Source organism: Nuphar pumila, chromosome 10 (assembly GCF_984573655.1).
Source record: "Nuphar pumila chromosome 10, dmNupPumi1.hap1.1, whole genome shotgun sequence".
Lineage (NCBI taxonomy): Eukaryota > Viridiplantae > Streptophyta > Magnoliopsida > Nymphaeales > Nymphaeaceae > Nuphar > Nuphar pumila.
The window spans coordinates 93,568,621-93,583,404 of record NC_143258.1 but is presented as its reverse complement, the minus strand read 5'-3'; the positions used below and the strand labels follow the sequence as shown (position 1 = coordinate 93,583,404).

Below are 14,784 nucleotides of genomic sequence, written 5' to 3'. Positions count from 1 at the left end.
TTTAAAATTCAAAAAATAACTAAATTTTTAAAAAAATAAAAAATTACAGGAAAAGAGCTTATTGAACCCCGATTTAGCTCAAATCCAACCGGTTCATGATTGAATTAGCTCTGAAGTGAACTGATTTGGGGCCAATTGGATTCGAGCAGGACGAGCTGATTCAATTCGATTCTAGTAACATTGAAATTGACCCAAACATATTTGTACGGTTCGGCCTGTATTTGGATCCATAAAATCCAAAAATCTGACTATCTGGGTTGGATCAGATTCGGACCCGGAATCGGTTTCCATTGGCCGATTTGAGCCGATTCCTATGGATTTTTAACAAAATTTTGCATTGGTAAATTTGGGACTCTACCTTTGACCATTAGCTGCCAACGGATGTTCCAAATGAGCAAATCGCAGTATCTCACTTTCTCACACGCCATGAAGACTCGACCTACCCCCGACTTGCTCTCCTGCCATAAATATGTCAAGGATCAAATCACCCTTTTCTCTCTCTCTCTCTCTCTCAGAATATCTGTAACGAGGAAGAAGCAAAGAAGGAGAAATGAGTGATAAGAAGGTGATGTTGGCGATCGACGAGAGCGAGGTCAGCTACTACGCTCTCGAATGGGTGCTCAAGTACCTCAAGTCCACAATCTCCTCCCCTCTTCTCCTCTTCCACGCTCAGTCCCTCCCAAACTTCAGCTACGTTTATGCTGGCTATGGCGCCGCTCGTATGTCACCCTTTTCTCTCTCTTTTTTTCTTCCTTTCTCTTTGGAATATACCCATCTTCTCTTTTCGACTCGTTTGTTGTTGCAGAAGAAGATTTTGTTGGTTGGTTGTGTTGGTTTAGTTCATGATGGTTTGCTTGATATTGTGGACGGAAGTGTTTGATCATGTTCTACTAGACTCTTGCCTTCTTTTTCAATTTTGGTTTTTAACTTATTAGATGAGGAAACCGTAGACCCTTCTCTTTCCTCTTTTGTTTCCACTTTTCTTTTTCATTATTAGTTTCAAGGGTTATTTGTGATTTATGTTTTTAGTTACTGTATCTTCTATGATCTCTTTCTCTCTGTTGTGTGTATTCGTGATTTAGCCATTTCGTTTCAAAATATAAATCAAATTTATTCAGATACAAGAGACGGGTGATAAGAAATCCCAATTGTAGCGACAAGTATGCAGGACAACAGAGTAACGAACAGTGCAAATCATAACAGAAACAAGATATAATCCACACAGATTCCCTTCCATCGGGTCATTATATGATTTTGGGGAATCTAGTCCATCATTGGGGTGATGTACCAGAGGCGTCCGTGTACTGTCTTCCACAATCTTACCAACTTTCTGGGTAGTCAATGCATCCAACACTGGTTCATGACTCCAGTTATTTTAATAATATCCCTTATGTGTCAAAAACGCATATTAAGCATCAATATCCCTTAGGTGTATGTTGAATCTATCTTGCTGTTTCATTTCTTTGTAGTTTTCCCATTATGTAAGAAACGTGTTAAATTAGCCGAGATAGCATACTTCCATACTTCAGGGTAGCTTCACTTCTTGCTGCATGGTATGAGCTTGCATGTTTTCATCTGGGCCATGGCATGACCATCCTCTGTATGCTGATAGCATGAATGATGAATGTGATGACTCGGACCACTCCCATGACCATAAGACCATTTTCTTACACATCTGTGGACGATGAGTTTAAGATGCCTTGGGCACAGGGGAGTTGTTTTCTTCCCTATATTGTTGAATCTATACTGTCAGTCCGTTAGTAGTCGGCGGTCAACATATCTACCAACTTCAGTACAAATCATGTAGATGTTGTGTATGTTGTTCGTTGATTCCAGCATGAACAATTATACACACACACACACAAGCACACAAAAAAACAAATCTTATTAGCAGAACCGCTCAATCAGGCCAAGATTCATCACTTCTGGGAAGATCTACTCTTACAACGGAAAACCTATGAAATTTGTTTAATTCTGTTAACATTGCTTAGAAAAATGTGAGATTTAGGGGGCATTTGGAATTTGGATAACTCAGATCTAATCTGGTTTGACATGGGACCATGCTTGATCCCTTGCCTTTGCAAACAGAGGTCCTCAAAATCCCCTAAATTCATGAACCTCTGGCCTAGGGGGAGGTTCTTGAATCTCTTATTCACATTTTAGACCACAATGTCTCACTCTCACTATCTCCTCTGTTCTCTCCTTCTCTCTAACTCTTCAAAATCAGATCATCTTGGACATGAGAACCAGGACACTGACACACACTTAATGATTTATTCATAAATTATTCTTTCAAAATATTCTTGCAGAAGCAGAAAGGATCACACACTTTTATGAAGACACACATATATGATGGTCCTGGTTGCTGTGCTGATAAAAAAATGCTACATCCTTACTTCCTGGGATAACTGATTTGAGATATCTCAAGTTTTTTGTGGAAGGAGATAGCATACACTTCATGGTTTATCTTCTCCAATAAAATTTGTATCATTGTGTGTTTCATAATGATTTTGAGCATATCTTTTGATGATCATTCATGAGCAAATTAAATTTTTAATTGCTCATGAGATTTTCAATTGCTGTAGAAGTCCCAATGTCCATATCTGTTGCTTTCATTATTGCAATAAGCCTATTTGTTCTCTGACCATATTTTCCCTGTTTACAGCTGATCATTAGCTCTAAATTGATGAAGGCAGTGCAAATTTTATAGATTTTCAGGGGTGCATTTGTTTACATTGAAGCATATTGGTATCGGAAAGAATATAATTTTTTCAAACCAACAGATGTAATCTGTTAAATGTATTATTTGCTTGATCCTGCTAATGCAGTTAATACAATTGATTACATAGTATATTGTTATTCAATTAAAAATATGTTATTTTAGCTTCTACAAATTGAATTTGGAATTTCCCACTACACTGCATGAATTATATTGTTCCTCATTGTCTCTAAGCAATGTTTACATTTTCTATATACAGCAACTGAATTGATTCAGTCTGTCCAAGAACATCAAACAAAGCTCACAAAAGCTCTTTTGGAACGAGCAAAAGAGATATGTTCCAAGGAGGGGGTATATTTGCTCTGCCATCTATCTTCAGTCAGTATAAAGAAATATAGTTGACTTGTTAACATTTCATATTCGGGCAACCAAAGGCTGATGCCTGCTAAACGAAGCATGTAGATCACATCTATGAGGTTATGTTGACCAAAAAATGACGAGAAAAAAATGGATTTTGCGAAATAGTTTGTAGGTACAATCAATTGTAGCAAATATATTTCCACACACACGCACGCGCCCGCACACACACATATATGTATGTATGTGTGTATGTATGTATTTATGTATGCATACATAAAGTCACCACTGTCCCGTTATTTTGAAAATAATGCAATATTGTTGTGTTTTTTATAATCGCCAATGAGAACATCAAAATATCATGATATTTTTGAAATATTGGTCATAATGAAATTATTGTGATATTATCACAATATGTTTTAAAAACTTTTCTTATTTTATTTTTTGTGCATATAAATTTTCTGATTCTTTGTTTCTTTTATTCATAAAAACTGTTCTAACTTTTTTTTTTTTGTAAGAAAAACACTGCTAAAACTTATTCTTTCTTATCCTTTGTAAATTTCTTTACAATTTTTATTTTTTCAAAAGATTTGAGATTTTTCCGAGATTTTCGCAAATAAAACCACTTTTTAAGAAAACTTCAAAGGAAAATCCAGTCACAGAATTTCCCAAGAACAAGATTGGCAACTCTCTCTCTCTCTCTCTCTCTCTATATATATATATATATATATATATATATATATATATATGCACACACACAAACATACATGTGGCTGTTTCCCCATGTCCTAATTTTTGAATCTGCCATGTCTTACCAAGGGCATCTGCATCGTGTCCCATGTCCACATCTGTATCCGTGTAACATATATCTTGTTGCTTGTAGGATTATTTCTTGTCATTCTATCTAATTAGTAATGAATTGGTTCTTTAAAAAAAGATATAACCTTTCAAAAAAGGTATAACCTTTCACCTGATGCTATATATATAACCTCACAGCAGCATTTATGCTTATTCTTAATATGCTACACATGCTACACAATGTTCATATTGGATAAGTGATAGTTGCTTTTAGCAGGTCATTGCAGAGACATTAACAGAGGTAGGGGATCCTAAAGATGTGATATGTGAAGCTGCTGAGAAGATCCAGGTTGAGCTTCTTGTTTTGGGGAGTCGTGGTCTTGGCACTATACAAAGGTTAGATGCATATCTGTTGCATGTTGTTCATGTCTTAGCATGTATAGATATTCTTAGGCTTCAACAGAAATATTTTGCTTTTATCTTTGTTTCCTGGATTTTTTGTTTTTTCAAAAACTGTTTTAAGGGTATATTTCTTTACACTATGGAACCAATGCCCAAATAATTTGTTTACTGAGATCATATCTAGTCATGAGTTCTACACAAGAAAGGGGCATAAATTAACATGTTATTTTTCATTTTTCTCTTGCTCATATGTAAATAATGCATCATAGGCCATAGCTGTTAAAATCAGGGAGCACATTTATGTGAAATTGGGAAGGCCTTAAAACACAGTATCTAAACAGCTAAGCATATAGATTCTTCTGTGAGATTTCTATCTAAGTTGAATGTTTGACCATAGCACCATAATTATCTCTTTTGGTCATGAATACCTTTTAGGTCACTCACTACCAACAGTAGCCTTGCTTATCAAAAAAGCCAAGATTATGTTTTTATTCAAGGCATTTATAGTTCAGATCATCTTATCCTGCATGCCAAGATATAATAAATATTATTCATATCATCTTAAGCTTACTGGAATCTTCGGGAACCTAGTCACCTGCAATCTGGTAACCATAACACTTTGGCTGTCTTTTGACCACCTTTGATTTACATTTTTTTGTTTTTTGGGTGTGTGTGTGTGTTTGTGTTGGGGGGTGTGGGTTAAAGCGTCTGAAAGCTAGAATATACACAAATAAACTACTATGATGGAACTATAAGTTTTGAAGTCTTCTGACTTTGCTTTGTCAGGATGTAAAATGTAGTTAATTTGTTGCCAACTCTTGAAAAGAGTTAGCAACAGAGGGACATGCTGCAAAGAAAGCCTGAATGGCGCATTTCCTATAAGTTTAAGGTTATGAATTAAGATTCATGCTGGCAGGATCAGTTGAACCTTATCCGAGCCTAACTGAATCTTTGTAACGAGCCTTGCTACCGACAAAATGAAGGGAGAGGCATTCTAATCACCTAAACCAGAGTAGACAGTTTTTTAACATGAAGTCAACAAAATAAAAATTCCAAATAACAGTCATTTTCACACACACAATGCACGCTTGCACACACACACATATATACATATACATATAAATATATATATTACATATGTTTGTGTGTTTCCTTATAAGTGCAGAATGTTGGGAAATTGAACTTTTTAATTCCATATTTTCCTGTCACTACCTTTTTGATTTTGGACATTGGAGCACCTATATTTTGTGATGCCATATTCTTTCCAGATATTTGTGAGAGTGCTTTCTAAAGAATTCTTTGTTCTTTGAACAGAAAAGTGCGATGTTAGAATAATATATTAAATTGTGACCTCAGAGGGGGATATCTATAAGCTACCATTTCTCCTCTAAGCTATCATTTCTTCTTTAACATTATTATTCTCTGAGATTTTTTTTATGCTTCTACTATTTTGAAGCATGCAAAGATTTCCTTGATATTTTCAAGTGAAATATCACTCTTTGTTAATTTGTGATGAGCATTTCTCTATTGAAATTATTTTGATGATACTGTCTAAATGCTAGACCAGTTTAATTTGTCTTTTTCTCATTCCTTTCCAAATGATTGATCTATTTTCTACCAATCATCAATTTTCACTTCCTAATACATCATGTTTTCCCAGACATAATCTAGAATCTTAATGCACATATCTTCTTATATTCTTTATCATTTTTACCTAAATTATAATAATGGCAATGCAATGATATTGATTGCCTTTTCAAGTCTACTGCTTGCTTTTGTAGGATAACTTTTATTAAGTTAGGGCAGGTTTCTTGCATAAGATTTCATATTCAAGTAAAAGTGGAATGAGGTAAAGATGAACGATAGAAAGATGGAATCTTATGGTAAAAAAACCAATATTTCAGATGATTTACAAAAATAAGAAACTAAATTGTTATGGATATGCATGCTTCGATCCCATTGGTGTTGATAGTGAAAATATGGATCCAAATACAATGAGTGGAGACACAGCAACTGCATCTATTGTTTGCAATTACTTGGTATGTCCCTGCCTGGGTTAGGTTTTAAGCAAACTCATTAATTACTTGGTGGGCTACATGGACAAATACTATATATACACCTTAAAATTTTCATGTCAACCCTTTATGGTCAATCATTAGAAAATAGTATAAATGCAAATTCACCATTTTCTCTGATTTTTCAGACTCCTTTTTAATGTCGAGAATGTTGATATATCGTCAAAGTACTAGAAATGCATAGAAGGAAAAAATAAAGCTTTTCTAAAGGCTGACGTGTCCAAATATATTGTTCAATTGTAAAGTTAATATTTTCAAGAACCGATATAAAGGTGGCCTACATGATTTTCAAATATAGAGTTTACTGAAACCTTTGGAGCATTGTTGCTGACCATGTGATGCAGCGGAGATCGGTAAACTTGTCACACTTGGGTGCTGTCGTCAGGTGCACTCTCACAATGCACGCCCAACGGGCAGAGGTAAATAATAACGGAACAGAAAAATACAGATGGAGGAGCTCTGCCAATCAGTCTACGTTGATTCTCTTATTGAAAGGAAATACAATGAAGAAAAGAATTGAGAAAAAAGTATGTAACGACTGCAACAGGACACAAATGATGACAGAAAAGGAAAACCCCAAAAGAATAATCAATCTTCTCCAGCCTACGTAACCCTAAGGCTGGGTATTTATAGACTGCATAATGGATCTGGATCTCGTGTCCAGTCCCTGGACCCGAGATTAAATCGATGCTGCTGACATGCTGGATCACCCATGTGTTGGAACGCTGTCGACGTGTGTGCTTCCGACCTTCGCTCGCCTGGAATAGGTATGCAGGGGCACGTCCCTGAATCGTGGTACCGTGCTCGTGGTCGGATCCATCGCCTGGGTCCGATCGTCCATCCCATTGGTGCCGAGATCCCTGGCCACGCCTGGGTCACTCTGTATAGGCCCGGCCTGGTCCGGTCCTGCTCTGCATCACCATGCTAAGCCAGCCTAGTGAGAATCTAGGACCACTCTAAACAATTAAAATATTTGGTTGTTACTTTTGCTGCAACCTGTTCTAGGAGGTATTGCATATAAATGTCAGTCATGTTGAGGTTTAGTAAAGCTAGATGCCTGACTAAACCTACCTACATACATACATAATTCGTGTCTTTATGTGTATCTTACTCACACATATAGCTGATATTTTAAAATAAACTTGATATTCTCATGAAATAATGACAAGATGATTTAAATGGAAAATTATCTTCATTATCACGATATTATTGCTATAATATATCTCAATATGTTTTTATTTATGTTAGTTCCCTGTGATTAAATATTTTTATTTTTCCTTATTTCTTTTTTGTTTCAAAGATTTTTCTTTGTTTTACGTTATGTTGCATGGACACTTCACCTAAGCTGAAGTGTCGGTGTCGGACACTTCCCGACATCGACACTCCTGGACACTGCACCAACACACCATTTTTAAAATTAGAAGTGTCCAAAAATTTGGACGTGTGTCAGGTGTCCAACACCTTAAATTTTTTTGGACATGCCATGTCCAAAGAGTGTGCATTCGAGTGTCCAGTTCCTTGCATAAAGGACAGGGGTGTCCAGTTTTATGGACACTTGTTAAACAAGAAAGTGTCAACTATTCTAGGGTGTGGGAGATACTTATCTGAGAAGTATCCGTCACGCATTGACACTCCTATTAGTCTTGATGATTGTTTTATACTTTTTGTATTTACAATCTTACATGTCCATAAAACTGTAAATTATCAACGATCAAATTACAAATGGAAAGGTAATGTTCATTTTATATTTTATGGTTTTGTTTGCATAATTCTTTAAATCTATATTTTATCTCTTATATTTATATATATTGTCGTGTTCAAGTATCTAGTTTTTTAAGACCGGCTGTGTCCGACACTTCTTCCGGTGTCAGTGTCTACGTAACATAGGTACTTTTATGCTTCTGCAAAAGAATACATTAGCAATATCTCCTTTCTTTTGCATCATTTTCTTTTTCTCAAAAGTGCCAAGACTTTTTTTAAATGATGTAATCTTTCAAAAAATGCCTCACTGAGATATTACTGAAACTGATAGTGGTGACTATTATATGTACTACACGTAATACATATATTACATAAATATGTACCTTCATTGGTCCCATATATATACATGTGTGTGTTAGCATATGTTTTACACTAAGAGAGAGGGTGTCGAACATTTAAGTAACATAGGAGAGACTTGAAGTCAACAAAATTCTAGTATTTCATGCTATAATTCTCTGTTTGATACCTGGTTGCATTGGTACTTGACATACCTCTGCTTTTCACATGTCAGGTGTACTCATACTAAGTACGGGTACAAAACTCACTCCAGAAACTGTATATAGGAGTACCAAATGCTAAAGAAACTCGTCAGTAACACACTCTGGAACTCATCCCAGATACATGAGAAAGTCGTGCCATATACAATTGATTTTTTTATGGAAAGAATGTAACATTATAATTTTCATTATAGTTCTGTAATTTATGAATTATTTATACTATACTACAATAATAATGGTATTGCTACTCTTGAAAAATATGATTATAGTCTTAAAAAAGCTTTCTACTTAAGAAAAAAATGTCAATAGAACATGAGTCATGAACTTCAAAATTATGAATATCTTTGCATTTCATGATATATATATATATATATATATATATATATATATATATATATATCATTGTTGCTTTTAACATGAATCTATTAACTACTTCACTTGTAAATGTATTTCAGTTTCTTGAGGCTTTTTTTTGAGAATTTTGCATGGCAAAATAAAATGCAACATATATTCAGATAATTTATGTAAAATAATCATTGACTTATTGTTTTTAATTTAAAATAAAACAAATATTAAGTTATTATTTTTTTGAAATTGTGGTGTCTATTTCTGAAGTATTTGCTTATAATGAACTATAACTTTGTTTCCAGATTTACGATCTACATATGCATTCTGTGGGTTCATGTTTGTTCTGTTTGACTGTATTAAGCTGCATTTACATGAGGCATTCTAACTATGATTGTGATAGTCAAATTACCAGCTTTGCTGCTTGTTGTTGTGGCCATGTAATTGGACAATGGTTTTAATGCTTCATGCTGTGAAATTATCATTAACCGACTGCCTAAGTTGGTTTTCTGAAGCAATTGGATCCTCAGGTCAATACATGGTTCATGCTCCATAAAAACTAGGTTACCTATCCTATGAAGTTTATTCTATATCTGTACTGTAGTACATGCCACATGATGCTTGTGTATTCTATTTCTGTACTGTGGCACATGCCACATGATCCTTTGCTATCTTTCATTTTTGGTTTGGCTAAGTATAATCTTCTTTTGTGGTACAGAACTTTCCTCGGAAGTGTGAGCAATTACTGTGTGCATCATGCAAAGTGCCCTGTTCTCGTTGTGAAAAAGCCAGCTTAAATCAATTGATCCCGTCTGTGATGGTCTTGTGCAGCAATGTGGTATCCACTTTTCATGGTTTCATTGCCATCATGTTCAGGACTCTTGAAACTGTCACAATGACAGTAGCACTTTCAATAAATGAACTTTTTTTCTACACCCTTTCATCTTCATATTTGGTACCATTATTGATGCTGTCCTTATGTTAGAGGGTGTAGTATTCTTCGTTGCCAAGAGCAGGTGGTTGGAAAGAAATGGTTCTTTGTGTTGCATTATTGGAATTTGTTGGCTCATTCACTTCGGTTCATCTCTTTATCTGGCAAGAACTCTCCAATTCTCTATGATTTGGATTTTTCAAGAAATCAGATTTCATGATTCATGTGTCTTTTTTTCGGTTTGACACCCAAGCTGGGGAATAGCACCTATCCGATTTGAATCCCGAGGCTTGTTGGTTATGATAGTCACTTTTATCATCCGGTTATCTCATCTGATCCCATGGTTCATGTTTCTCAAGTCTTGATGCCCGAACATAACCTTCTCCAGCAAATTTTTTGGACACTATTCCACGTGCCCCTATAGGTGCTCTCTCTCTCTCTCTCTCTCTCTCTCACACACACACACACACACACACACACACACACACACAATGCTTCTCATCATTGTTTGCATGGCTTTTGAACAATCCTCTTGTCTAATGCCTGCCATTTTTAAGCAGAACAAATTGTGAAGATCAAAATGCGTTCCTAGAGCAAAAGAAAGCTGAGTAACCTGATGTTTCTAACTTCCAAAACAAACCTATCACCACCCTGGCTGCACATGGAGTACCATTAGATCAATTCATTTCTGAGAGCAAGAATTGTTATGGCAATCTGCACATAACACTACACATATGTCTATGGAATCTCATAGGACAAACACAGTGAGCTCCAAACGTTGTATAGAGTATGACCAGTGCGACCAACTGCACCTGCACCAAAGCCAGTTCGAATTAAGAAACTAATGAGAAATGTCTGAGTTAAACTAATGGACCAATTTCGTCCTTGGTCAATTATTGATTTACCATGACCGGAAAATGCCTCTGAATTGGTGAGGTGTAGAAGGGAGATGTGACTGGGCCTAGGATCTATTTGAATCCATTTTCATTTTTTTGGACTTTATATTATTATTTTGAGTTTAGATCATTAGGTTTTAGATTATGTTTTGGGTTTTAGTAAGGTATTGGATCCATCTCAGATATAGATTAAAATTAGGTTTTTTTTTATGGTTTTTCTATAAATACACACCATAAGGACTCTTTTAGATGTTGGATGAACGAATATTGAATTATCTTCTTTAATATTCCCGTTAATTTATCAAATTTCTCTAGATCATAGATTAGCTTAGCAAAACGTAGGGTAAGTGTATATTGTAACTTTCTTTTGCATCACTTAGGATGCCACATTTTTTTATTCTGCCATAGTTCTCTTCCCTTATTGTGTTTAATAAAATTCCCTTATCACATATCTAATTTAATAAATTCCAACTTTATGCTACTGCTTAACATGTCATTACCAAACCAAACTCCAGCATGGATGAGGGGCTCATGCTGGAATGAAGATCCCTTCACCCTTTTGAATCATCCAACTACCCATAAAGAATATGATGCAAGGAAATTACAAGATTCATTCTTGACAAAATAATTTACATAAAAAGGCCGATATGCTTCTTCATTGCACCAATATTTTATTCACACTGTAGCCATCCTAACTCATAAATCAACTCAAAACCACATAATAAAAATAAGACTTGCAAAGCCACAATTTGCGACAAAAGAATACACATTCTATACAGTTGACCAGTGTTTATGGCAATCCTTCTCTTAAGTTTAAGCTGTACCCCTAACCAGCAACAAAGGCCTTATCATGGCATTATCTTCATGGTCTAAAATCTGCAGACATGATCAAATTAGAGTGAGTTACAAGATAAAAATAAGACAAAATTCAGTTTTGTTATTATAGCTTTTTTATTTCTTTAGGAAAAGTTCCATATAGGGCCAAGCTTTTGGACATAATCCCCAAAACAGCCCTCATGTTTCTGAATTTCCTAAACGTTTCTGGATATTACCAAGTAGAGACCTACCCATAGCATTGATCATTAGATCAGGTTAATTAAATCTAAATTGATTTGAATCAAATGAAAATATGGAAACCTGTGGCCCATATCAGAAACTTCAGAGACGTGAGGATCAGTTTTGGAATTAGGGAAAATGGTTAGCCTCTAAATGGAATTTTCCATTTTCCTATGAGCAGATCAGGAATGCCAAGTAAAAAAAATCTTGCAGGCCATAGTTCTCAATTGAGAACCTCTAGTATCACAAAATGAAGTGGTTCACTCCATTGATTTAGCTTTGCTGATTCTGGACTATAGATGGTCAACAGTCTCTCTGCTAGGTGCAAACAAAATGCAGTCATTAGATGAAACTAGAGAAAACAGATTGAACGATGACTGATGTCAATATCATAGCAGTCCAATGGATGAATCTGGACAGGTAGAATCAGCATGTCATCATATGTCATATGATGGGATCCGTGTTCGAAATTAGCACCAAATCGTGGCTCGAGATTGGGTTCAGAATGGTTGGAGATACTTACATGGCAATGGTACACATAACCGGGCTCAGCTGTTGCATCAAACCCAAGTGGTTCATTCTTGTGGACATAGCCAAACTTGACCACAATGGTGGTCATGTACCATGGGCTCATCTTCACTGAATACTTCCAAGTCTTCTCATTAGCTGGAACAGGGTCCAAGTTGCCCTTAGCATGGCTGCTGATGTTGCACTTGATTGCATCATTCAGTTGACTCATGCACGCTGTGAACTGATCAAGGTTCAAGAGCTTTCTTTGCTCGATAGCCTGAAAACTAGCCAAGTGAATGTGCAAAGGATGGTTATCAGGCGTCAAGTTTATGACCTTCCAAATCTCAGTGCTGCCAGAGACCGGTGTCTCAGTCGCCGGATCCTCCAAACGCTTTCCGTTGATGTACAAATGGGTAGGATTCCCTTCTGCTGACTGATACTCATACATAACAATGTATCTCTTTACAAACTTGTCGGCGGTGGCCGCCTTCGGGTATGTGATCAATCTGGCTGGAATCACCGACTTGTCGGACACTTGTAGGTTTCCGGGCATTATCACAAATTTCATCACCTTGCTATTGAGTGCGTCGACTTGAGTACCATCTGGATATGGATACGGTGCATCGTTTGTCAGCTCTACTTCGCCGGCTGAAGAAGTGAAGTCGATTACTACATCAGCGACTTCAGATGTTGCAAGCACTATGGTTGTCATGGTGACTGGTTCTCTTAGGTAGGAGTGGTCTGAGGCTACTTGAATGAAAGGTAGGCCATTGCTCAATTTTAAACGTAAGTAGCGAGCATTGCTAGCATTGATGATCCTAAAACGGTACCTCCTGCGTTGGACCTTCATGTAAGGCCATGCCTTGCCATTAACTATGATTGCATCACCAAAGTACTCAGGCTGCCATTGAGGGTGTGTTGAAGGGTTATTGCCTGTTCTGTTCATGTAGAGTGAGCCATCTGTGCGGAAACTCCGATCGAAGACGAAAAGGATCTGGTCGAATTCTCCTGAAGGTAATTTTAGGGGTGATTCTCTAGCCGGATTGTGGATCACATAAGCGCCGATCAGACCGGCGAGTAGGTTAACCCTTGTTAGGCCAAGAGCATGGTCATGGTACCATAAGTTACCTGGCAGTTGTTGATCATTTGGGTAAGTGTAGGTCCGTCTAGTCCAAAACGGACCGGTTTCCTTGAACCCGGCTGTGAACCAGGCAAATGCGCTCCCGTCACTTTGTGGTTCGTGGATGCCGCCATGGAGATGGACGACTGTGGGAACACCACCTGTCTTGGCTATGGCAGTTGGCACCGTTGGATCCCATGAGAGTATGTGATTTGCTGGGAGGTAGTTCTCCCAAGTGATGATAGTTGGTACGTTTTGGTGGGCCTCTATGGTTGGCCCTGGCACGGTTGCAGCCTCTTGAGAAGTTCCATATGCAAAAACCGTGCTCTCGGGTAAATCTCTATGGAATTTCTGCAGTGAAAAGTAATTACCGTGGTTACTATAGTGCTTGAAGTCAGATGGGAGTGTTCAAGAGTTGTGTCAGTCATGAAACATTTACAATGATATGTTCAACAACCATTGTATATTTAACAAAAACTGATAAAAAAAGAAGCAAAAATTTTTGTAAGCTTTGTCATGGCATATTTAACATAGACATAAAATTTAAAAGTACAACTATTCTTGTAGCATGAAAGATGTTGAGAATTGTTGTTCAAAAAAGAAAAGGAAAAAAATTGCAAATTGGGGAATGAATAATCATACCCATTTCTTCTGGAACATTCCAATCTTGAGAGTTGTTGGCCTGGAATGTCCATTACTTATGGTGTAGCCGTAGATCTTTGGCATGAATGGCAGTTCATCTACATACATATGAAGAGAACCAGCAACTTGAAGAAGCTCAGACTCAGTGATTGGTCCACCGGTGGCTGAAGTCAGCATGAGCATCATCATGGTTTTCACAAAGAGTGCTACCACTGCTATGCATAATGTTCTTGTGATTCCCATCTCGTTGCCTGAAATGTTCATCTCGGAAATTAGCACAGCCCGCATTCCATATAGCGCGCAATATGCCATATGGTGAATTACACAAAGAATCTCATCCTTCGACATAGGACTGGTTCCATCCTACGTCAATCCTAGCCATCTGACAGCTCACCAGTAGACGGGGAGAGATGGGGATTCACTGAATCCCCTACTCCTGCTACTGTTTGGGAGCCCATATTTGGGAGAAAAGAGGGAGATGGCCTCCCATCTCTTCATTTCAACTACATCCTCATCAAGATGTAGTTGAGAGAGCTCTACTCTCATCACTAGGGATGGCAGTGGACCAGGGAAAAAATGGGGTCCCGCTCTACCTCGTGCCCGTTTGGACCAGAGATGGAGGACATTTTAGGGGGATGAAGGTTAAAAATCAAAACCCATGTGGGGATGGAGGCG

At 37.1% G+C, this 14,784-nt stretch overlaps 2 protein-coding genes across 3 annotated transcripts; one reads left to right on the top strand and one right to left on the bottom strand.

Annotated features, from left to right (window-relative positions):
• The first annotated feature begins 491 nt into the window (after positions 1-491).
• On the top strand, positions 492-10,027 carry LOC149827397 (universal stress protein A-like protein). 2 transcript variants are annotated; one of them, XM_090019336.1, is made up of 4 exons: positions 492-719; positions 2,979-3,070; positions 4,149-4,270; positions 9,673-10,027. In XM_090019336.1, the coding sequence occupies exons 1-4, from the start codon at positions 551-553 to the stop codon at positions 9,749-9,751; spliced, it is 462 nt and encodes a 153-aa protein (XP_089875462.1). In that variant the 5' UTR covers positions 492-550; the 3' UTR covers positions 9,752-10,027. The 2 variants fall into 2 exon arrangements, with proteins under 2 accessions (XP_089875462.1, XP_089875463.1); XM_090019337.1 differs by having other exon boundaries at positions 493-719; positions 4,152-4,270.
• Positions 10,028-10,623: 596 nt separating this feature from the next.
• On the bottom strand, positions 10,624-14,336 carry LOC149827396 (multicopper oxidase LPR1 homolog 1-like). Its single transcript, XM_090018504.1, has 4 exons — positions 14,110-14,336; positions 12,361-13,818; positions 11,606-11,657; positions 10,624-10,697 (listed from the first exon to the last, which is right to left on the bottom strand). The coding sequence occupies exons 1-4, from the start codon at positions 14,296-14,298 to the stop codon at positions 10,624-10,626; spliced, it is 1,773 nt and encodes a 590-aa protein (XP_089874630.1). The 5' UTR covers positions 14,299-14,336.
• Positions 14,337-14,784: the final 448 nt, after the last annotated feature.

Excerpts from the sequence above, each read along its gene's own strand:
- LOC149827397 (XM_090019336.1), top strand. The coding sequence starts at position 551 with ATGAGTGATAAGAAGGTGATGTTGGCGATCGACGAGAGCGAGGTCAGC. Across the intron at positions 720-2,978 it reads TGCTGGCTATGGCGCCGCTC|CAACTGAATTGATTCAGTCT; the intron begins GTATGTCACCCT and ends TTCTATATACAG. Across the intron at positions 4,271-9,672 it reads GGTCTTGGCACTATACAAAG|AACTTTCCTCGGAAGTGTGA; the intron begins GTTAGATGCATA and ends TTTGTGGTACAG.
- LOC149827396 (XM_090018504.1), bottom strand. The coding sequence starts at position 14,298 with ATGATGATGCTCATGCTGACTTCAGCCACCGGTGGACCAATCACTGAG. Across the intron at positions 11,658-12,360 it reads GTTATGTGTACCATTGCCAT|ATTTTAGACCATGAAGATAA; the intron begins GTAAGTATCTCC and ends TCATGTCTGCAG. Across the intron at positions 10,698-11,605 it reads GCCTTTGTTGCTGGTTAGGG|GTGCAGTTGGTCGCACTGGT; the intron begins GTACAGCTTAAA and ends GCTTTGGTGCAG.